At 39.7% G+C, this 22,978-nt stretch overlaps 1 protein-coding gene across 2 annotated transcripts in view; it reads left to right on the top strand.

Annotated features, from left to right (window-relative positions):
• Window positions 1-22,978, top strand: part of LOC116550806 (SH3 domain-binding glutamic acid-rich protein) — a 65,771-nt gene that overhangs the window by 3,622 nt on the left and 39,171 nt on the right. For both annotated transcript variants that reach the window (XM_032276859.1, XM_032276858.1), the window contains exons 2-3: window positions 5,870-6,055; window positions 22,718-22,798. In XM_032276859.1, coding sequence (XP_032132750.1) covers window positions 5,870-6,055; window positions 22,718-22,798 — 267 coding nt within the window. The remainder of the gene's footprint in view (window positions 1-5,869; window positions 6,056-22,717; window positions 22,799-22,978) is intronic.

The following is a 22,978-nucleotide window of genomic DNA, read 5'->3' as shown; positions in this document are numbered from 1 at the left end:
TGCCTCCCTCTGGGCCATAAAGGGAAGGACTCTTCTGAGAGCTGATGCTGTGTTCCTGGGGGTCAGCTCAACAGGCATTGTGAGGAGCTGTACTTTGCAGACTCAGAGGGGCTCCTTGATCAGGGACCTCCCAAGGGGGAGGACTTTGGAGGAGAGGGGCCCCATGCTAGAGTGAGGGCATTGAGGTGCAACAAGATGACAGTGCTGACCAGGTGAGCTCACATGCTCACTCCTCTCTTCCCTCCTCTAGCCTTGATCCTAAAACCCTTTTCTGGAGACTCCCAGTTCAGGCAGAACTCAAGTGCCCTGAATAGCCTGATGAGTGATGCACTGGGCCCTGTTTAAATGACTGGTGTTTGGGGGAGTACAGGGGATAAATGGTTTTCATTTTTCCTCTTCCTTTTCTCTTTTTTTGGGGATGAGGGCTGAGAAACAGCACTTAACAGAATGCCATGCATCCAACAGTCCCACAGTGGACCTGGATGCAATTGCTTGTCTTGTGAGGCCCAATCATCAGCACGGTCTTCGCCTCCCATTGTCTCCATCTCTTTTTGCCTTTCTGATAGAAGAAACGTAAGTCAAGACTTTTGGAAATGTTTTTCATTGATTCCAAAATTGTGGAATACCATATAACCCTTTTCCCATCCCACGTCAAGTCCTGAGGCATGGTTGATAGAATGGAAATAATGTTGGTGAGGTGGCATGGATCTGGGCCACCTGCCTCCCAAGAGGATATCTTAGAAGGCTTTGGGGAAAGAGCAGACAGGGGTTTGGACTGTAAAGGAGTTGCCTTCTGAATAGCTAATTAAAAGTAAAACTGCCTAAAATGAAGGCATCTCTACCCTTTGAAACAGCAAAGTGATCTCTGAAAATACCTAAGGGAATAAGTGTTTTATAAAATGGCAAGAATGGTTATGGACAGGTTGGAAAATATGTATAGAGAATGTGATTAATTAAAATGATTTAGTCCAACAACCTGTCATCAGGTCTGATAGGATTTTGTAATACTGAAAATTCAGCTGTGAAGCTGGTGGAGTTTGGAGCAGTTTCCATGTGGAGGCCAGGTGGGAGGAAGCACCTTGGCAGGGAGTGGGCACCTCCTCCTTTTGTTCTCATAGGTAAGAACCTGGGGAATTGCTAGAGTCCATATGTGCCAGAAGTTTAAGAAAAATTCCACCATTCCACACCTTTCTGTGTATCTATATTTATTTGTCCATGCTTGCCCCAAACTGAAATATGTTTGTTGGCCTGGGTCTTACAGATTCAGTAAGTGTTGTATTGTAGCAAACAGAGCCTTTCATTTATTGATCTAATGTTTTTAGTTCCATTATGTTTTTTATATTCATGGTATAAATGTTAATTAAAGTTAAATGTGTGATTACCATTTATATGTTTATATGTGATTTGTATACTTATTTACATAACATTTTATAATACAGATTTATTATATTAATTTTGTTTTAAAAATTAACACGTAGTGAATATAAAATTAAAAAAATTAAAAATTACTTGATATTTATATTATGTATACTGTATATACCATATATAATCAAATCACTATCAAGATCAAATTATATATAAATCTTATATAACATATGTGTTATATTATATAAATTATATGAAAATCATATATAGTTATATATAAATCTTATATGTAAGATTATTATATATTATTTGTATATTAATGTTATATGTGATTATTATATATAATATAGTTATATATAAATCTTGTATATAAGATTATTATATATTATATAGTTGTATATATAAATCTTATATATAAGATCATTAGTTATATATAAATTTTTTATATATAAGATTATTATATAGTTATATATAAATCTTATATATGAGATTATATGCTATATAGTTATATATAAATATATGAGATTATTATATATTATATAGTTATAGACATATAAGGCTATTATGTATTATATAGTTATAACACTTATGTATAAGATTGTTATATATTATATAATTATATAATTTGGTCTTGGAGGTCATTTCGTTTTAGGGCTTAAGTATCCAGATTTGTCTTACCTTTCCTTATATTATGAAACACCCACCTGGGCACCGTGGCTCACACCTATAATCTCAGCACTTTAGGAAGCCGAGGCAGGCGGATCACTTAAGCCCAGGATTTTGAGACCAGCCTGGGCAACATAGTGAAACTCCGTTTCTAACAAAAAATACCAAAAATTAGCCAGACATGGTGGTGTATGTCTGTAGTCCCAGCTACTTGGGAGGCTGAGGTGGGAGGATCACTTGACCCTGGGGAGGTTGAGGCTGTAGTGAGCCAAAGATCCTGCCACTGCGCTCCAGCCTGGGCAACAGAGGGAGACCCTGTCTCAAAAAAACCCCAAAAAACACACAAAAAACAACCTCACAGAAACATCCTAACACCCTATACATGAGTCATTAAATTTGGCAAAAGTGAATAAAATAGATATTTTGGTTTACATATTTCTAAGAAAGGAGTTGAGTTTAGTTAAAAGAGGGTTTACATCCAGGTGATATTAGATTTGAGACAGCCATGTGCTTTTTACAGCATTTGTTTGAAATCCTCAAAGTGTACTCCTTATAAACAAGGCACATGAAAATGACAAGGGGCCCTTGTGCTCTGTAAAACATTTTTAATGAGTTGTTTTCATATGAGATAATATGGTATTCAGAAGACTTTAAAAAAATTCAGATATTAGGTATTTTCATGTCAAAGAAAATATTTAAAGTTTTATTATTTTTATTTATTAATTATTTTAATTTTTATTTACTTTTTTGAGACAGAGTTTTACTCTGTTGCCAGGCTGGAGTCAAGTGGCATGATCTCGGCTCACCGCAACCTTCGCCTCCCAGGTTCAAGCGATTCTCCTGCCTCAGCTTCCCGAGTAGCTGGGACTATAAGCGTATATCACCATGCCCAGCTAATTTTTGTATTTTAGTAGAGACGGAGTTTCACCATGTTGGCCAGGCTGGTCTCGAACTCCTGACCTCAGATGATCCACCTGCCTCAGCCTCCAAAAGTGTTAGGATTACAGGTATGAGCCACTGCGCCTGGCTTAAATATTACTGTTTTTTTTTTAAATATTTTTTTTTATTTTTTTGAGATGGAGTCTCATTCTGTCACACAAGCTGGAGTGCAGTGGCATGATCTAGGCTCACTGCAACCTCCACCTCCCAGGTTCAAGTGATCCCCCTGCCTCAGCCTCCCGAGTAGCTGGGATTACAGGCCCGTGCCACCACGCCTGGCTCATTTTTATATTTTTAGTAGAGGTGGCGTTTCCCCATGTTGACCAGGCTAGTCTCAGACTCCTCAGATGATCTGTCCACATCAGCCCCCAAAGTTCTGGGATTACAGGGCTGAGCCACTGCACCTGGCCAAGCTTTAATCTTACTCTTAACAAATGGCCATACTTTTGCCTCATCATCCTGAGTGTATTCTGTATCTGTATTGTACCAATTAGTTCTGTAAATTTTTTTCCACCCATACAAGCAGTGTAAGGATCTATTCACATGAAGGACTTGGCACAATGTCCTGTGCAATGTAGAGAGTTAATAAATGACTTGATTATTTGATTGATTACCCTACCTTTCTTTTCCTTCCTTCCCTTCCTTTCCCTCCTCTCGTCTCTCATTCCTCCCTCTCTCCCTCCCTTCCTTCTTCCTTCCTTCCTTCCTTTTTTTTTTTTTTTCTGTTTTTCTTTTTCTTTCTGACTTGCTCTATTGCCAAGGCTGGAGTGCAGTGGTATGATCATAGCTCATTGCAGCCTCCACCTCCCAGGCTCAAGTGATTCTCCTAACTCAGCCTCTTGAGTAGTTGGGCTACAGGCATGCACCACCACTCCTGTCTAATTTTTAAATTTTTTGTAGAGGCCCCATCTCTACAAAAATTTGTTTGCCAGGCTAGTCTTGCACTTCTGGGCTCAAGTGATTCTTTCACTTTCAGCCTCCCAAAGTGCTGGGATTACAGGTTTGAGCCACGTACCTGGCCTGATTGTGCTTTCTGTAAGTTTCTCCTTGTGGTTATTAAAATGGGGTCCACAGAGTCTGCTGTAACTTATTTGCCAGTGTTTATAAAAGATGGCATCACACATTTTCAGGAGTGAATTCTTTGAAGAGAGAAAATGGTAATTGTTTATGGGGAAAAGGTTCTAAGCTCGAGAGTTGGCCACGTTGGTAAGAAATGGCTACTGGCAGATACGGTCATTACCCCTTACACCGTCATTACACCTTCCGCAGGTAGAGAAAGGACCTTCAACCATGTTCCCTTAGGTGTGGCTGCACTGGACTCTCAGGAGCCAGGTGTGAGTAGGAAAGGAGAAATCTGTGGGAGAAAAGGGTTGTTTCACTGTGTGGCTTTTTTACGTGCTGGGAGAAATGTCTCCCAGCTTTTTCTAGCCCTTGCCTGTGCCCTTACCCTCCAGTCATCTCTATGTGAGCCTTTTAATCTCCTGTAATATTTCTAAAGCTACTTTTAGCTCAATGTCACTAACACTCTTATTTTTATAACAGAATGAAATGCATTTTAGTGTGGGTATATTTGATGTTTGAATTTCATAGTAGATTATCTTTTTTCTCCTCTTTTTAAAACAAAATTTTCATTTTATTTTCAAGAGACAGAATCCTGCTTCGCCACCCAAGCTGGAGTGCAGTGGCATGGTCAGCACACTGTAACCTCAAACTCCTGGGCTCAGGCAATCCTGTCTCAGCCTCCCAAAGTGCTGGGATGATGGGCCTGAGCCACATTGCCTGGCCTCTTTTTTCTCTTCTTTCACTTTTCTCAATCACATATCTTCCTAATTCGTATTTATGTTTTGGCCATTGAAGCTTTGTGAATAATTAAAAGTATTTTGAAGACTGCAAATAAAAGATACGAGAGTTTCTCTATTCCAGTTAGGTCATGTTAAAAGACAACATTACAACTCATTTAGTTTTGTAGATCTTAATTGGCTTTTGTGATTATAGAATCTGGCAGCAGTCCAGACCAAAAAATGGTTCACAGAGTTCTGCCCCACCACACGTGCAGGTTATATTTATAGCCAGAGAAGAGGAAATGACATTCAGAAAAGGGAAGTGAGATACAGACAGCTGGGTAGGGTTATAACTCAATATTTGCCTTATTTGAAGGTGATTTGAACAGTTGGCTGCCTGTTATTGGCTGAAGTCTGTCTGCTGTCATTGACTGGAACTCAGCTCTGGTTACAGTGGCAACTTTTTAGTTAGGTTTTTAGTTTGTTTATATATTAAGCTTGGTTGCAGTTCATTGCCTAGGACTCCTATGAAATCTTGTAAAGCCGAAATTTAAACAGTTGATTATACAATTATTTATTTATTTATATATATATTTTTGAGATGGAATCTCACTCTGTTGCCCAGGCTGAAGTGCAGTGGCACAATCTTGGCTCACTGCAACCTCCACCTCCTGGACTCAAGAGATTCTTTTGCCTCAGCCTCTCGAGTAGCTGGGATTACAGGCGTGTGCCACCATGCTTGGCTAATTTTGTACTATTTTTGTACTTTTAGTAAGACAAGGTTTCACTGTGTTGGCCAGACTGGTGTCGAACCCCTGACCTCAAGTGATCCGCCTGCCTTGGCCTCCCAAACTGCTGTGATTACAAGTGTGAGCCGTGGCACCCAGCCTGATTATATAGTAAGTTAAACATCGATGATACTAAAATTTTAGAATTTAAATAGTCATTTTGTTGATCCTTTACAACAAAGAGGTGTGATTCTATTATTTTCCTTGTTTGAATACTTAACACAATTATTTGTGTTGTATAGTATAACTAGAGGAAGGATTTAATTTCTGTAAATGTAAGCAAAATTTTTTTCATAAACAGCCTAATAATATTTCTCTACTCTGGACCAGATTAGGAAGAAACAGCAAGAAGTAGTGGGTTTTTTGGAAGCGAATAAAATCGACTTTAAGGAATTAGATATTGCTGGAGATGAAGACAATAGGAAGTGGATGAGAGAGAATGTTCCTGGAGAGAAAAAACCTCAGAATGGGATTCCTCTGCCTCCCCAGATCTTCAATGAGGAGCAGTACTGCGGGGTGAGTGTGTGGTTCTCTTAAAAATCCTGCTGTGTGTGTGTTTGTTAGAAATTGTCTAAAGCAGATTAATTTTGAGTCAGGATTTGAAATTGTTCACAACTGTCAGGTCATGATCTATTTCTGCCATCCATTAGCTAATCCATTATGAATAATCAATATTTAAGATTTAGAAAAGGACAGAAACAATATCATGATGATTCAGAAGTTTTAGGGATTATTTCAGGTTCGTTCTTTTATTTTGAAGAATTGAGGTCACGTGTTCAAACAAAACATACATTTAGTGAGAAATTGTGTTCAGCCTTGCAGTGTGCACACACATGCATCTGTACAGGAATACGGTAAATTTTCTCTGCCGCCCAGGCTGGAGTGTAGTGGTGTGTTCATGGATCACTGCAGGCTCTTTCTCCTGGGCTTAAGTGATCCTTTCACCTCAGACTTCCGAGTAGCTGGGACTGCAGGAGTGCAATGCTGCGCCCAGCTAATTTTTAAACCTTTGTAGTGATAGGGTCTCCCTATGTTTCCTAGGCCGCTCTGGAACTCCTGGCCTTAAGCGATCTTCCTGCCTTGGCTTCCCAAAGTGCTGGGACTGTAGTTGTGAGCCACCGAGCCCAGCAAGTTTTCACTTTTAGAAAACTGATTTGCAGAAATAAAGTCTTACTATAGACACAAGATATATTTATGTAACTTTATGTAATCAGTTTGAAAACTGTTGGTTATAACAATTTTGTTTTATACATTTGATAATTCATTTCACCATAAGATCACGTTTTCTTAGAGTTTATAGATCATACTTCATAAATCAAGTTGCTGGAAAGAAATATTTTTGAAAAAGGACTTTAGAAGATGAGAACTGAAAATTAACTTAGAGGTCATCTAAGCCATCTAGGTTATTTTGCAGATGAGGAAACAAGAGCTGTGTGAAGCAGAGGGAATGTGTCAGTGCCATGCTGCTTCAGACTGCTGGAGCCAGGTGTAGGAATCTTAGCTAACCTATTCTCTTGCTGCACGGAACTGCTGGTTCTTTAGTTCTTTAGGTTACTTTTTCTTTTCTTTTTTCTATCTTTTGACACGGAGTCTGGCTGTCTCACCCAGGCTGGAGTGCAGTGGCATGATCTTGGCTCACTGCAACCTCCGCCTCCTGGGTTCAAGCGATTTCCCTGCCTCAGCCTCCCAAGTAGCTGGGATTATAGGCGCCTGCCATGACAGGTAGCTGATTATGGCCTTCTCATAAGGACAGCAGTCATGGGAATAGGGCCCTCTCTAATCCGGTATGGCTTTGCAAAGATCCTATTTCCAAGTAAGGTAACTTTCTTTCTTTCTTTCTTTTTTTGAGATGGAGTTTATTTCTTGTCACCCAGGCTGGAGTGCAGCGGTACAGTCTTGGCTCACTGCAACCTCTGCCTCCTGGGTTTAAGTGATTCTTCTGCCTCAGCCTTGTTAGTAGTTGGGATTACAGGAGTGTGCCACCGTGCCTGGCTAATTTTTGTATTTTTAGTAGAGACAGCGTTTCACCATGTTGGCCAGGCTGGTCTCGAATTCCTGACCTCAGGTGATCCGCCTGCCTTAGCCTCTCAAAGTGCTGGGATTACAGGTGTGAGCCACTATGCCTAGCCCAAATAAGGTCACTTTCTGAGGTTCCAGACCAACATGGATTTATGGGGGACACTGTTCAACCCAGTACAGGGCTATACAAACTTATGTGGCTGTGTTAGCATTCTTCAGAGACTTAGTCAAAAGTCTTGTGGGTGTGGAAGTGTTTTCAAACAATCTTAATGTGGTAGCATATATTAAGGTGAACATGTGGTCCAGTTCAAATTCCTTCCCACCCCTCACTCCTATCCTACCCACACCTTCCCCACCTTCCTTTACCTGACCCACATTTCTAAACATTGTGGCTCTTGTTGGATGAGGAAAGGAATAATATATTTTTAGGGGGGATGATGGTGGTGAGGAATTTATTTCTTTTTTTTTTTTTTTTTTATTAGAGACGGAGTTTCGCTCTTGTTACCCAGGCTGGAGTGCAATGGCGCGATCTCGGCTCACCGCAGCCTCCGCCTCCTGGGTTCAGGCAATTCTCCGGCCTCAGCCTCCTGAGTAGCTGGGACTACAGGCACGCGCCACCATGCCCAGCTAATTTTTTGTAGTTTTAGTAGAGACGGGGTTTCACCATGTTGACCAGGATGGTCTTGATCTCTTGACCTCGTGATCCACCCGCCTCGGCCTCCCAAAGTGCTAGAATTACAGGCTTGAGCCACCGCGCCCGGCCTAGGAATTTATTTCTTATAAAATAATTTCTATTATATAATTGAGAAATTAATATATATACCCACTCTGAAAATTTAAGGTGATTCAAAATGGTCTCTAGTGAAAATTATTTCCCTCCATTTCTATTCATTATTTATTTATTTAAGAGAGAGTGTTTTGTTCTGTTGCCCAGGTTGGGGTGCCGTGGTACAATTGTTGTACCAGAGCGAGCATAGAAAGTCAACACCAAGACAAAAATATGCCAAATTGCAGGGTCTTTATTGCCAGCGACCATGGAGGACTCGCGTCTCTTTAACCTGTGGCCCCGAAAGGAGGGTGTCAAGACCTTTTATGCCCGTAAACCACCTCCCAGGCAGGAGTGGGGGCGAGGACCTTTGGGCATTCTGAGGGCCAGTGGACTTCGGACATTCTATAAACCACCTCCTGGTTGGGGGTGAGGGTAAGGGGCTTCGGACAGTCCAAGGGCCAGGGGACTTTGGACATTTCAATTGTTACTTAAGTGGTTCACAGAAGTCAAGATAAGCGTTAGTTTACACGTTGTCTAGGTAGGGTGGAAATTACAGACCTTAGTTATTACAAGTCGCAGGGGCAAAGATGGCGTGGGTTTGGACTGCTTGCCTGTCATATCATGGTTACAGAGAGCAGTTTCAACAGAAAGCCGAGGTATGGTTGAGGTATGCAGTTTTATGGGGCTTTTACTATGTCATGCAATCATGCCTGGCTAATTTTTAATTTTTTTTGTTTGTAGAGACAAAGGCGTCTCACCTTGTTACCAAGGCTGGTCTCAAACTCCCGGCCTCAGGCAAACTCCTGGCCTCAAGGTATTGGGATTATAGGCATGAGCCACTATATCTGGTGTCCCCTGTGATTTCTGACCCCTGTCACTCTAGCTACCTTCCCCTGAGCCAGGCTGGCCCTGTGGTCCTGTAATCTGGGATCCCATGCACAGGAGAGTTCTGTATTTGGTTTAATGTTCTCCCATTGCGGTCTTGAAATTCTCAACAACTTTTGAAGGATGGGCTTCATGTTTTCCTTTTGCACTGGCCCTTTTGAATTCTGTAGCTGATCCTACTCTGAGGCAGTAAATTTTGTGTTTGGTTTTCCAGAAATTTTCTATGTAGATTTACAACTGAGTGTCATTTAAAAAATCAGAGTGTATTATATACAAGTTTGTTCTGTTTATCTAGTAACCCATCTCAGAGTTCACAGTGTAGCTGCTGCACGTGCTTATTTTATTTATTTTAATTTTATGATAGGGTCTTGCCGTGTCACCCAGGCAGGAGTGCAGTGGCTCAATCATAGCTCACTGCAGCTTCAAACTCCTGGGCTCAAGCGAAGTGATCCTCTTGCCTCAGCCTCCTCCATAGCTGGGACTACAGGTGTGCACCACCACAACTAGCTAATGCTTTTTATTTTTTGTAGAGATAGGGTCTCACTATATTTCCCAGACTGGTCTCACACTCCTAGCTTTAAGTGATGCAGCCACCTTGCCTCCCAAAGTGTTGGGATTCTAGATATGAGCTGCTGTGCCTGGCCGCCCCATATTTTAAATGTCTGCAAAATGTTCCATTGTGTTTAACATAATTTTTTGGCAGGGTCCTCTAATAAAGAGCATTCAAGTTGTTTTCAGCCTCTTCCCATTACAAACAAAGCTGTGGGAATCATCTTTATATATAACAGTTGTTTGTATTCTGTATGAGTGTGTATATGTATGCAGGATAAATTCCTGGAAGACGAGGGAGAGAGATCCAAGATGGCTGATCACTAGCAGCTCGGGATTGTAGCTCCCAGTGAAAGCGCAGAGAACAAGAGGATGCCACACTTTCAGACGAATTTTTGTTGCTCATGCAACAGGAGATTCCCAGCAGAGGAGCCCCACGGGTCGCCAGTGCGACTCTTGTGGCCGGCGAGGTGGTTTTGCTGCTGCCTTGGTGTGGCAGTTCTTGGTGCAGAGTCAGAAAAGCACCATCAATCCTAACGCCACTGTTTTGGCCGGCACAGTGGGTTGCTCAGATTTTAGTGCTGGGAATCAACAAGTTGGACGTCCACTCAGAAACCCAATTATAAAGATGGTAATTATAAAGACCACAGATGGATAAGTCTATAAAGAAGGGAAGAAAACAGCCTAAAAAGGCTGAGAATACCCAAAATCAGAATGCTTCTCCCTCTACAGGGGATCACAGTTCCTCATCAGCAATGGAACAAGGCCTGATGGAGAACGAGCGTGTTCCATTAACAGAAGTAGGCTTCAAAAGGTGCATGATAAGAAACTTCTGTGAATTAAAAGAACTTGTTCTAACTCAATGCAAAGAAACTAAGAACTTTGAAAAAAGGTTTGACGAAATGTTAACAAGAATACACAATTTAGAGAGGAATATAAGTGAATTAATGGAGCTGAAAAACGCAACACAAGAACTTTGTGAACTATGCACAAGTTTTAACAGCCGAATCGATCAAGCAGAAGAAAAGATATCAGAAGTTGAACCAACTTAATGAAATAAAACGAGAAGACAAGATTAGAGAAAAAAGGATAAAAAGGAATGAGCAAAGTCTCCAAGAAATATGGGACTATGTGAAAAGACCTAATCTACGCTTGATAGGTGTACCTGAATGTGTCGAAGAGAATCAATCCAACCTGGAAAATATGCTTCAGGATGTTATTCAGGAAAACTTTCCCAGCCTAGCAAGGCAGGATAATATTCAACTCCAGGTAATACAGAGAACACCACAAAGATATTCCTCAAGAAGACCAACCTCAAGGCACATAATTGCCAGATTCACCAGGGTTGAAATGAAGGAGAAAATACTGAGGGCAGCCAGAGAGAAAGGTCAGGTTACCCATAAAGGGAAACCTATCAGACTCACAGCAGATCTCTCAGCAGAAACCCTACAAGCTAGAAGAGAGTGGGGGCCAATATTTCAACATCCTTAAAGAAAAGAACTTTCAACCCAGAATTTTACATCCAGCCAAACTAAGCCTCATAAGCAAAGGAAAAATAAAATCTTTTGTGAGCAAGCAAGCACTCAGAGATTTCATCACCACCAGGCCTGCTTTACAAGAGGTTCTGAAAGAACCACTACACATAGAAAGGAACAACCAGTATCAGCCTTTCCAAAAAATACCAAAAAGTAAAGAGCATCAACATAATCAAGAATTTACATCAACTAATAGACAAAACAGCCAACTAACTTTAAATGGCAGTATTAAACTCACATATATTAATTTTAAATTTAAATCGACTAAATCCCCCAATCCAAAGACACAGACAGGCAAAAAAAGCCAAAACCCATCGGTATGCTGTGTCCAGACCCATCTCACATGCAAGGATACACAAAGTCTCAAAACAAAGGGATGGAGAAAGATTTACCAACCAAATGGAGAGCAAAAATAAATAAATAAATAAAAAGCAGGAGTTGCTTTAAAGCAACAAAGATCCAAAGAAGCAAAGAAGGATATTACATAATGATAAGAGGATCAATGCAACAAGAAGAGCTAAAGATCCTAAATATATACACACCCAATACAGGAATACCCAGATATATAAGACTTATAAAGAGACTTAGACTCCCACACAATAATAGTGGGAGACTTCAACATCAATATTAGACAGATCAATCAGACAGAAAATTAACAATGATATCCAGGATTTGAACTCAGATCCGGAACAAGTAAACTTAATTAACATTTATAGAACTCTCCACTTTAAATACACAAAATATACACTCCTATCAGTACCACATCACATCTATTTACAGGTTTCAATTAAATATTGGTTGGCTGCTTGTTTGTTATTTTCTTCCCTCATTTTTTTTTTCATGTCTCTATTATTAAGCACAATTATAGGCATACCCATTTTTAGACTGCATTCTAGCCTGGGCAATAAAACAACACCCCCGCTATCTCTCTCTCTTCCTCTTTCTCTTTCTTCCTCTCCTTCATTCTTTTTTTTCTTTCTTTCGTCTTTTATTTTTTTTTTTTAGAAAAAAAAAAACAGATTGTCAGATGAGATTTATTAAAAAGCAAGATCTAACTACATGCTGTTTAAAAGGGGGGGGGAAGAAAAAAAAAGTAATGTGGTCATCGTCTAAATGGATATTCTAGTGAACTGGAAAGTGCTCCCCACAGTGCTATTATGACCAGAGAATAAAACCAAACATTTCCTCGTGTCTTTTATCTGAAAATGTAAACTTAGAAGACATAATTTGAGAAGTGATTATTTGCACTATGACTGATTTAACCTAAATTTTTCCTTAATAAGTGACCCCTGATTTTTCCAAGTGTTACTGGAAACAGCATCACAAAATAGATACGAGCAGATCATATTTTTCAACAGGAAATATTGAACAATTATATTTGTGATAAGCATTTGATATTTTATAACTGAAAGATGATCAATAGTAAGTAAAAAAAAAAAATCCTGGAAGACATCTGAGTTAAAGTACATATGCATCTCACATTTTGATCAATATTGGCAAATGGCCCCCTGTTGCAGTTGTACCAGTTTGTACATTTCCATCAGCTGAGTTTGAGAGTGGCTAGTTCCCTGTGACTTTGATGACACTGTGTATTGCATACTTTTGGAACTTTAGATGAAACATGAATTCTCATTGCTTCTACTTGGATTTCTTTCTTTATGGGTAACTTGAACATCTTTTAAAACTATGTTTATAAGTTATCTGTGCTTTTTCTATGTTTACTTATACATATTGTTTGCCATTTTCCCATTGGGTTATAAGTAATGTTTATTGGTTTCTAAGAGTTTTTGCATATGAAAGAAAGTAGCCCTTTGACCATATTTATTACTTCATCCTCACACTGCTAATAAAGACATACCCAGGACTGGGTAATTTATAAAGGAAAGAGGGTTAATTGACTCACAATTCAGCATGGCTGGGGAGACCTCAGGAGACCTACAATCATGGTAGAAGGGGAAGCAAGCATGCCTTTCTTCACATGACTGCAGGAGAGAGAAGCGCATAGTGAAGACAGGGAAAAGTCTCTTATAAAACCATCAGATCTAATGAGAACTCACTATCATGAGACCAGCATGAGGGAACCACCCTCATAATTCAGTTACCTCCCACTGGGTCCCTCTCATGTCATGGATTATGGGAACTACAATTCAAGATGAGATTTGGGTGGGGACACAGCCAAATTGTATTACCACAGATGTTGCAAATATTTCCTCCAATTTCTTACTTGTCTTTTGACTTTCAGAGGGGATTTTTTTTTTTTCATTGCAGAACGTAAAATTTTTTTGGGGTAGCCAAATTTATTAGTCTTTTCTTGTTGTGATTCCTGGATTCTGATTCTTGTTTAGAAAAGCTTTCTGTGCTCAGAAATTATAAGAAGAACCATCTCATGTTTCTTCTAGTGCTTTTCCAGGGAAAGTAAGATTTTAAAAGTCTTGGTTTGCTTATTTTAATCCTTTTAAATTTAAGTGAGTTACAGTAGACACAATATTGATGTAGTTTTCCACCTATGTTAACTCCTATGATAAAAGTACTACAGTTATTTTCTGCTATAAAAATAAGATCTCAGAGTCATCTCTTATCCCAGGTTGCTGTGATCTAGTAATTTTTCTTCATTTTAATTGTGGAGGAAAAAGAAAAGATTTTCCAAATGACTACTATTTTTAAGATGTATTTTCCTATAACAAATATGGATCTAATGAAATAAATATACAAATTATTTCATGCTTAACTGTTTATTTATTTATTTTTATTTTTTATTTTTTTTCCCATTTATTTTATTGCATTTTAGGTTTTGGGGTACATGTGAAGAACATGCAAAATTGTTGCATAGGAACACACGTGGCAGTGTGATTTGCTGCCTTCCTCCCCATCACCTACATCTGGCATTTCTCCCCTTGCTATCTCTCCCCAGCTCCCCACCCCCCACTGTCCCTCCCCTATTTCCCCCCAACTGACCCCAGTGTGTAGTGCTCCCCTCCCTGTGTCCATGTATTCTCATTGTTCAACACCCGCCTATGAGTGAGAACATGCGGTGCTTGATCTTCTGCTCTTCTGTCAGTTTGCTGAGAATGATGGTTTCCAGGTTCATCCATGTCCCTACAAAGGACCCAAACTCATCGTTTTTGATGGCTGCATAATATTCCATGGTGTATATGTGCCACATTTTCCCTATCCAGTCTATCGTTGATGGGCATTTGGGTTGGTTCCAGGTGCTTAACTGTTTTTAATTCTTTTCAGTTCTACCTTCAGAGAGGTATTTGTAGTTTGCTTTACAAGAAAGAGTTGCTTAATTTGCTTTTCTGTGGTCTATGGACACACTTAAAAAAGTACATTCATGAAGAAGAGGGCTTTGTTTCCAGAAAGTGGTAAGCCCATGATTATTTTTATTGTGTGCTCAGATTTTAAAAGGAGACTCAAAAGTTCTGAAGGATATGTAGGCTTAAAATAATGTCAGTCTGGATTGTCAGTGTCTTTCTTTTTTTTTTTCTTTTTCTTTTTTTTTTTTTTTTGAGACAGAGTTTCACTCTTGTTACCCAGGCTGGAGTGCAATGGCGCGATCTCGGCTCACCGCAACCTCTGCCTCCTGGGTTCAGGCAATTCTCCTGCCCCAGCCTCCTGAGTCGCTGGGATTACAGCACGCGCCACCATGCCCAGCTAATTTTTTGTATTTTTAGTAGAGACGGGGTTTCACCATGTTGACCAGGATGGTCTCGATCTCCTGACCTCGTGATCCACCTGCCTCGGCCTCCCAAAGTGCTGGGATTACAGGCGTGAGCCACCGCGCCCGGCCTGTCAATGTCTTTCTACATGATTAAAATGTATATAACTGTTACTTAAATGGTCTCTCTGGCTTCTGAAGATTCTTGAATGATCAACCATATGCCATGCCTAATGATAACAGTAGGTGGAAAGAAAATCCAGAGGCAAGCAGTACATTTCAGTGGGCAGCGAGGGGATTGGACATCAAGGGTAGTCCTTAGTGCCTTCCTGTCCCTGCCAGTTTGAACTTCTGCTACTCTATGCAGAGCAAATGAAGATATTATCTCAAGAGCCAGGGCAGACAACTGCTAGATTGAGAAAGGAGACACCACACTGGAAGCCAGGCATAGTTGAGGCCAGGCTCCCTGCCTGGCAGAAGAATGTGAACTGGAAAGAGCAGACACATCTGTTGATGACAAGTTGGCATCTGTGCATTTCAGCCCAGGTAAGGGCCAGGGTGCCTGCCTGGGACCAAGATAGCCTGAGCCTGACTGAACACAACCTAAGGGGAACTGGATTGTTCAGCACAAGAGGTGCCCATTTAGCAGAGGGACAAGTGTCTCCAGGTATACAGGGCTGTAAGGAAAGACAGGATGCAAACCCAATTGGGGGGGGAGAGGGCTTCTCAACATATCGATGTTACTGAACAAACTATTTTATCTTCCTAAAATTTATTTTGAAATATGTCATAATGTGATAAGATGTATATAATTTAAAAAGGAATGATACAATGAGCTACCATTGTATGCACCATTTAGTTTAAGAAGGACAGTGTACTATTATCAGAACGTGGAAGTCCTTTGTGTGCCTCTCCCTGGTCACATCCCTCCCCCTCTGCACCAGTGATAGTCACTGTAATGAAAGGGTCTTGCTCTGTCACCCAGGCTGGAGGGCAGTGGCATGATCATGGCTCACTACAGCCTCAATCTCCTGGACCCGATTGATCCTCCTCCTGCCTCAGCCCCCTGAATAGCTGATACTTTAGCTGTGTGGCACCACCCTAGCTAAATTTTGTATTTTTTGTAGAGATGGTATATCCCTATGTTGCTGAGGTTGGTCTTGAACTCCTGGGCTCAAGCAATTATCCTGCCTTGACCTCACAAAGTGCTGGGATTGCTGGTTTGAGTCACTGTGCCCAGACACAGGTTTTTATTTTTTCATTTAAAAACCTTTGTCTTCCTTTACCTTCCTGAATATGTGCATAGCTTACGATGACACGTGTTTCCATTGCCATCCCCTGTTCCCAAACAAATATAATTTTCTTTTAGAGAGCTTCTTATTCATCTGGGAAGCTCACTGGGCTTGGGCTCTTCCCTGCGGGAAACACTTCAGTTTCCTTAATGAATTGACTGTTTGGGTTTTCTACTTTTTCATAAGTTGGTTTTCATAATTATGTTTCCATAAATTCTAAGATGTTTACTTCATCTATGTTTTAAGTTTTTTTTTTTTTTTTTTTTTTAAGAATCAGGGTGTTTGTTTTCCAGACTGGAGTGCAATGTGCCTAGCTTTGAGCTTGTTTTTAAGTTTTAAAGTCTAGTATAACTTTGTATTCAAAATTAAGAGGAAGGTACAGAAATTTCCCATATACCCGCTGTTCCCACACATGCAGAGCCTACCCCATTATCAACATCCCCCAAAGTTTTAAATAAGATATTTTTATTACCTGTTTAAAATAGGTAGTTATATCCTCTCTTCTTTCCTATGTGTCTGTTGTATCTTCTCTCTCTCTTTTTAAATTTATCTTGCTCATAGTTTTTTGTCTGTTTGTTTTTGGTGTTTTAACTTATTGATTCTGTTCTCTCTATACTTATATCTTTATAACTAATTTTTATCTTATTTAAAAAATTTCTGCTCTTGCCTTTATCATTTTTCCCTTCTATACACTTTGGTTTTTTTCCCCGACTTACCTTAATGTTAAGTTAGAGGCTTAGCTCACTTTTAACCGTTTTTCTTCTTTAATGTAAATATTTAAGGCTGGAAATTTCTCACTGAGTACTGTCAGTTCATTCCATACATTTTGATATGCAGTATTTTCTTTAAGTTTACATGTTAAAACATTTATACCTTTTCTTTTTTGACCCATGCATTGAAATTATGAGTACATTTGGAGTTTCTTCTACTTTGTTATATGCTTTTAATTTTTTTCAGTTTTACAGTCTTTTTTATCTTTTCTTGATGTAATTTTATTGATTAAAGTGTTTTTTTTCTAATTTTATTTTCCCCTTAATTCAAATAATCTATCCTTTCAGTGGTTAACTTAGCTATTTTAACACACATGCTTAATTTTAATTAGTTAAAGATAATCAGTATCGTTACTTTTGTCCCAAACATTTTTATTTTTATTTTTTTTAGATGGAGTCTCACTCTGTTACCCAGGATGGAGTGCAGTGGCTCAGTCTTGGCTCACTGCAGCCTCTACCTCCCAGGTTCAAGTGATTCTCCTGCCTCAGCCTCATGAGTAGCTGGGATTATAGGCACGCACCACTACGTCTGGCTAATTTTTTTGTATTTTTAGTAGAGATGGGATTTCACCATGTTGGCCAGGCTGGTCTTAAACTCCTGAACTCAGATGATCTGCCTGCGTCGGCCTCCCAAAGTGCTGGGATTACAGGCGTGAACAATCATGCCTGGTCTGTTCCAAACATTATAAGAGCCTTTAGACACTTTAACCATAATCACACTCTCTATTTACATGTGTTTGGTTTTTCAGTATTTTAGTTGGCCTCTTATCCCGCTCCACAAATTAGACATTTCTGTTCATTGGTTGTACAGTCAATGATTGTTCAGATTTAGATTTACCTACATATTTACTAGTAATTTTATCTTTACTTCTTGAATCTCAGATTTCCATCTGGAATTTCTTCCTGAATACATCCTATACATTTCTTTAAGTGAAAGTCTCTTGGTGGTAACTTCTCTAAGTTTTTGTTTGTTTAAAAGAAGATATTTTCCAGACAACTGTCTTTTTTTCACCTTCATGCTTGAAAAAATAGCTTTACTGAGTCTGGAATTCTGGGTTAATGGTTGTTTTTTTCTAAATACATTGAAATTATTATTTTACTTTCACCTGGCCTCTGTTGCTATTGAGAAGTCAGCTGTCAGTCTCATTGCTATTCTTTTATTGGGAAACTTTCTCTTTTCCTTTTTCTTTTCCTACCTCCCTTTCTCCTTCTATTTATCCTTTCTTCTTTTCTTCTTCTTCCTCTTCCTTTTTTTCTTCCTATTCCTCTTCTTCTTCTTCCTCTTTCTCTCTGGCTACTTTTAATATTTCTCTATGATGTATCTAGGTTTGGTTATTTTTATTTATCTACTTTAGAATTATTTATTGGGTTTCCTGAGAGTAAGGGTTGTTATCTTTTAATACGTCTAGAAAATTGTTAGTAATTGGCCAGGCAAGATGGTGCATGCCTGTAATCCTAGCATGTTGGGAGGCTGAAGTGGGAGGATTGCATGAGCCCAGATGTTCGAGACCAGCTTGGGCAGCATAATGAGATCTTATCTCAAAAAATCAAATTAAAAGAAGAAAATTTTTAGCAATTATATCCTTGAGTTTAGGTTTTCCCCTATTATCTCTATTTTTGCTTCTCCAAGAGCTCCTGTAAGACATCTGTTAGATTTTCTCATACTGTTTTCATACAAGAATATTTCTTCCACATTTTTCATCTCTTTTTTCCTCTCTAGATTATTTGTTTATTCATTTATTATTATTTTTTAAAATAGAGACAGAGTCTCTCTATGTTGCCCAGGCTGGTCTTGTGGGCTCAAACAGTCCTCCCTTCTCTGCCTCTTAAGGGAAAGGCAGATTACAGGCTGGGATTACAGGCATGAGCCACCACACCCAGCCTGGATGATTTCTTTGATTGCGTCTTCCAATTTGCTAATTTTCTCTTCATGTGTGTTTGTTTAATCCACATATTGGGTTTTACAGTTCAGCTATTACATCTTTTTATTTTCAGGAGTTCTTTTTGATTCTTTTCTAAATTTGCTTGATTGTTCTCTCTGGCTATTTGTTCTGTTTTCAAGTTTCTCTTTGATTTCATTAAGTATATTAAATATAATGATTTTATATTCTTGGCCTGATAATTCTGATATCTGATTCTGATTTCAAATTTCACTTTCTGTTATTTCCTCTTGCTCTCACTCGTGGTCTTTTTATTCCCTTATTTATATTGTGACTTTTGACTTCAAACTGCTCATTTTTAAAAACTGTATTTGTGTCTGTATCAGTCTGTTTCGTGTTGCTATAACAGAGTGCCACAGACTGGGTAGTTTATAAACAGCAGAAGTTTATTTGGCTCATGGCTCTGGAGGTGGAAAGTCTAAGATCAAGGGGCAGTGTCTGATCATGGCATTCTGGCTGCATTATAACATGACTGAAGGCATCACAGCAGCAAGAGAAAGGGAGAGATCTAACTCACAGCCTCAAGCCTTTCCATAAATATCATTAATCAGTTCATGAGGATGGCCCCCTCATGGCCTCAACAGCTCCCTTTATGCCCCACCTCCCAACACTGCTGTAGTTGCAGTGGGGGTTAAGTTTCCAACACACACTTTTTGGGGGACACATTCAAATCACAGCTGTGGATATTCTTTGAGGCCTGGAGTTTATTTCTGCTAGTTTTCTTAGAGCAATATCAAACTTAGACACATCTTAAACTCAGATTTCCTTTTAAGATTTTTTCAGTATCACACATGGCATGGGAATTTGAACTTCAGCCTCTCATGAATTCTATGTGTGGTTATATATTCTCAGAGAATATTTTCCCTTCCACTCAGTAGCAAAGTTGAATAAGGGAAGTTTCCTGCCGTTCTGTTCTGTGTGGCAGGGTTATTTCCCATTCACATTTACTTTGAAGGCAGAACCTTCTGGAGTTGTGGTGTGTGTGTGCTTTATGAAACTCCCCGCCTTGACTAGGCTCTAGGCTTTATCTACTTCCCCCTTTTTCCTCTTCAGCATCAAAGTGATCATAAAGGTGTCCTGTGTGTGTCAGAAACTCTCAGCATGAGTGGTGGCTTTGGTGTGTGCTTACTCTCAGGATTCATGTTCTCACTGGCCAGAGTCTTATGCCAGCTCAGCAGTGTATTTATTCTTTTTTTTTTTTTTCTTGATTTGGTTAAGAAATTTTTTTTGAGACAGCTTCTCAGGGGCTCTAATCTGCCATAGTAGCAGAACTGTAAGTTGAAAACCTGTTTTATGTTCACTATTTTCTGCATATATTTGGTAGCATCAAGTTAAAGATAATGATGAATTGTTCTTCAGCCTTTTGAAATTCTGCAGAAGGTATTTGTTCTTAAATTGAAGCAAAAGATAATTCACTCGACTATAAGAAAACCTTTGTTTTCTAATAGTTTCTAAAACCTTGAAATCTGGAGTTGGCCAACTAAAGTTTTCAGAACTTTATATATGGAATTTTTGGGAAGTAGTATAGATTTACTTTATTACATTTCATCAACTTAATACTGCTACTGCCATTAGCGCATTATCTGATGTAATCTTTTAACAATGCTTAGTAAGAATGTACTCTGGGAATCAATCAGAATTTCTGATACCAAAGTTCCTGCACTTACTCATGACGTTATATTCCTTTCAGCTAAGATTTGAGGCAACTTCCAAACGTGTATTCAGTATAAAAGAATAAAACTAATCACTGAGAGACTTGAGGCAATGGATAGGAAAACAGTAAAGCTTTGAATAAAAATAACACACAGGAATACATAACATTTTTTCCCAATAACTGTGACCTGTATTTGGTTTTAAGCTTCGTGTGCGTGTGTGTGTGTGTGTGTGTGTGTGTGTGTGTGTGTGTGTGTGTGTGTTTATGTGTGTGTGTGTGAGACAGAGAGAGAGACAGGGTATTGCTCTGTTTCCCAGGCTAGAGTGTAGTGGCACAATCATGGCTCACTGCAGCCTTGATCTGCCAGGCTCAAGAGATCCTCCCACCTCAGCCTCCCAAGTAGCTGGGACCACAGGTGTGTGCCACCATGCCCAGCTAATTTTTGTATATTTGCTAGAAATGTTGCTCAGGCTAGCTTTGAACTTGTGGGTTCAAGGGATCCTCCCACCTTGGCCTCCCAAAGTGCTGAGATGAGAGGCATGAGCCACTATGCCTGGCTGGTTTTATGCTTTTTAACATACACTAAGAGTAGGGTAGGCAAAGAACAACTAAGTTGGTTTGTGTGTTGCCCTGTTAAGTAGGACAAATGCCTGTGACTTTGTGAGCCTTTTGGCAACACTGTTGAAATTGCATCAAGGCCCTGATGACAAAGATTGGCAGTAATAGTGTCAGGGAATATCTTTTATGTTTTAGTTATAAAAATTGAAACTCTTTGGCCGGGCGCGGTGGCTCACGCCTGTAATCCCAGCACTTTGGAAGGCCGAGGCAGGTGGATCACGAGGTCAAGAGATCGAGACCATCCTGGTCAAAATGGTGAAACCCCGTCTCTACTAAAAATACAAAAAAATTAGCTGGGCATGGTGGCGCGTGCCTGTAGTCCCAGCTACTCAGGAGTCTGAGGCAGGAGAATTGCCTGAGCCCAGGAGGCGGAGGTTGCGGCGAGCCGAGATTGTGCCATTGCACTCCAGCCTGGGCAACAAGAGCGAAACTCCGACTCAAAAAAAAAAAAAAAAAAAAAAAAAATTGAAACTCTTCTAAGCTATTGACAGCTGCATTACTGGGAAGTTGCTTTAGGGCTGGACCTGCCTGGTAAAGGACTGGCTCTGGTGAAGGACCTGCCTGGTGAAGGATCTGGTGTGGGGTGGGAGCTTCACTGAGCATCAGATTTCAATCCACTACAAAGTTTCAGGTCACTCCAGTTGTTTGCATTTTGCCAAAACAGCCACTCTCCAAGTCATATTGGGAGGGCCTGAGATGCATCTGTTCACTTAGAGCTACTTTAATTGCAGTATAGATAGCCTGTGTCATCTTAGTCTCAGCTGATCAGGGACCAAATAACGTAGGGCCAGATTATAAGTAAACTAGCTAATGGTGTGAAACTTGGAAAAGCCATTTACTGTGTGTATTTGGGTCTTGTCAGCAATTCCTGAGCATGGATAGGGTGTGTGTGTGTGTTTGTTTGTGTGTGTGTGCGCGCATGCGTGCGAGCTCTTGCTGTGGTATATAGGCACAACGAAGTGTATAAAAACAAACGTAGGGGCCAGACGCCATGGCTCATGCCTGTAGTTCCAGCACTTCGGGAGGCCGAGGTAGGCGGATCATGAGGTCAAGAGATTGAGACCATCTTGGCCAACATGGTAAAACCCCATCTCTACTAAAAATACAAAAAATTAGCTGGGTGTGGTGGCATGTGCCTGTAGTCCCAGGTACTTGGGAGGCTGAGGCAGGAGAATCGCTTGAACCTGGGAGGCAGAGGTTTCAATGAGATAAAGTCATGCCACTGCACTCTAGCCTGGGCAACAGAGTGAGATTCTGTCTCAAAAAAAACAAAACAAAAAACAAACAAAAAAAAACCAACCCACAGATGTAAAGTTCATGGTTAGATTTCTTAACTTTGGAGGTTAGTCATCTTTGACAAAGCAAACTGGGATGACTTTTTTTGTGAGCTCCTCACTTAATGACTAATAAATAAAAAAGATCAGTTTCTGTAAATAAACTTGCTCAAAAGTGTGCAGTCGTTTTAAACTTTCTTTTTCATTGCTTCAAGGATTTTGACTCTTTCTTCTCTGCAAAAGAAGAGAATATTATTTATTCCTTCCTTGGCTTGGCTCCTCCTCCAGACTCAAAGGTAAGTTTGCGCAAACACCTTTGGGGATCAATACAGGTAATACCAAATAAAGATAGAAATCAGCATCTAAGACTGCTTAATAAATGATAATCTTTAAATTAATGTGATTTTTATATACTTCTTATTCTGATGAAATCCTGTGCATAGAGATAATGCAGTTTTTTTTTTTTTTTTTTTTTT

The sequence above is a fragment of the Sapajus apella genome, unplaced genomic scaffold (genome assembly GCF_009761245.1).
Source record: "Sapajus apella isolate SASKATOON/1434 unplaced genomic scaffold, GSC_monkey_1.0 scaffold8, whole genome shotgun sequence".
Taxonomy (NCBI): Eukaryota; Metazoa; Chordata; class Mammalia; order Primates; family Cebidae; genus Sapajus; species Sapajus apella.
Note: the sequence above shows the minus strand (reverse complement) of the source record. Positions and strands in the feature narration are given on the sequence as shown.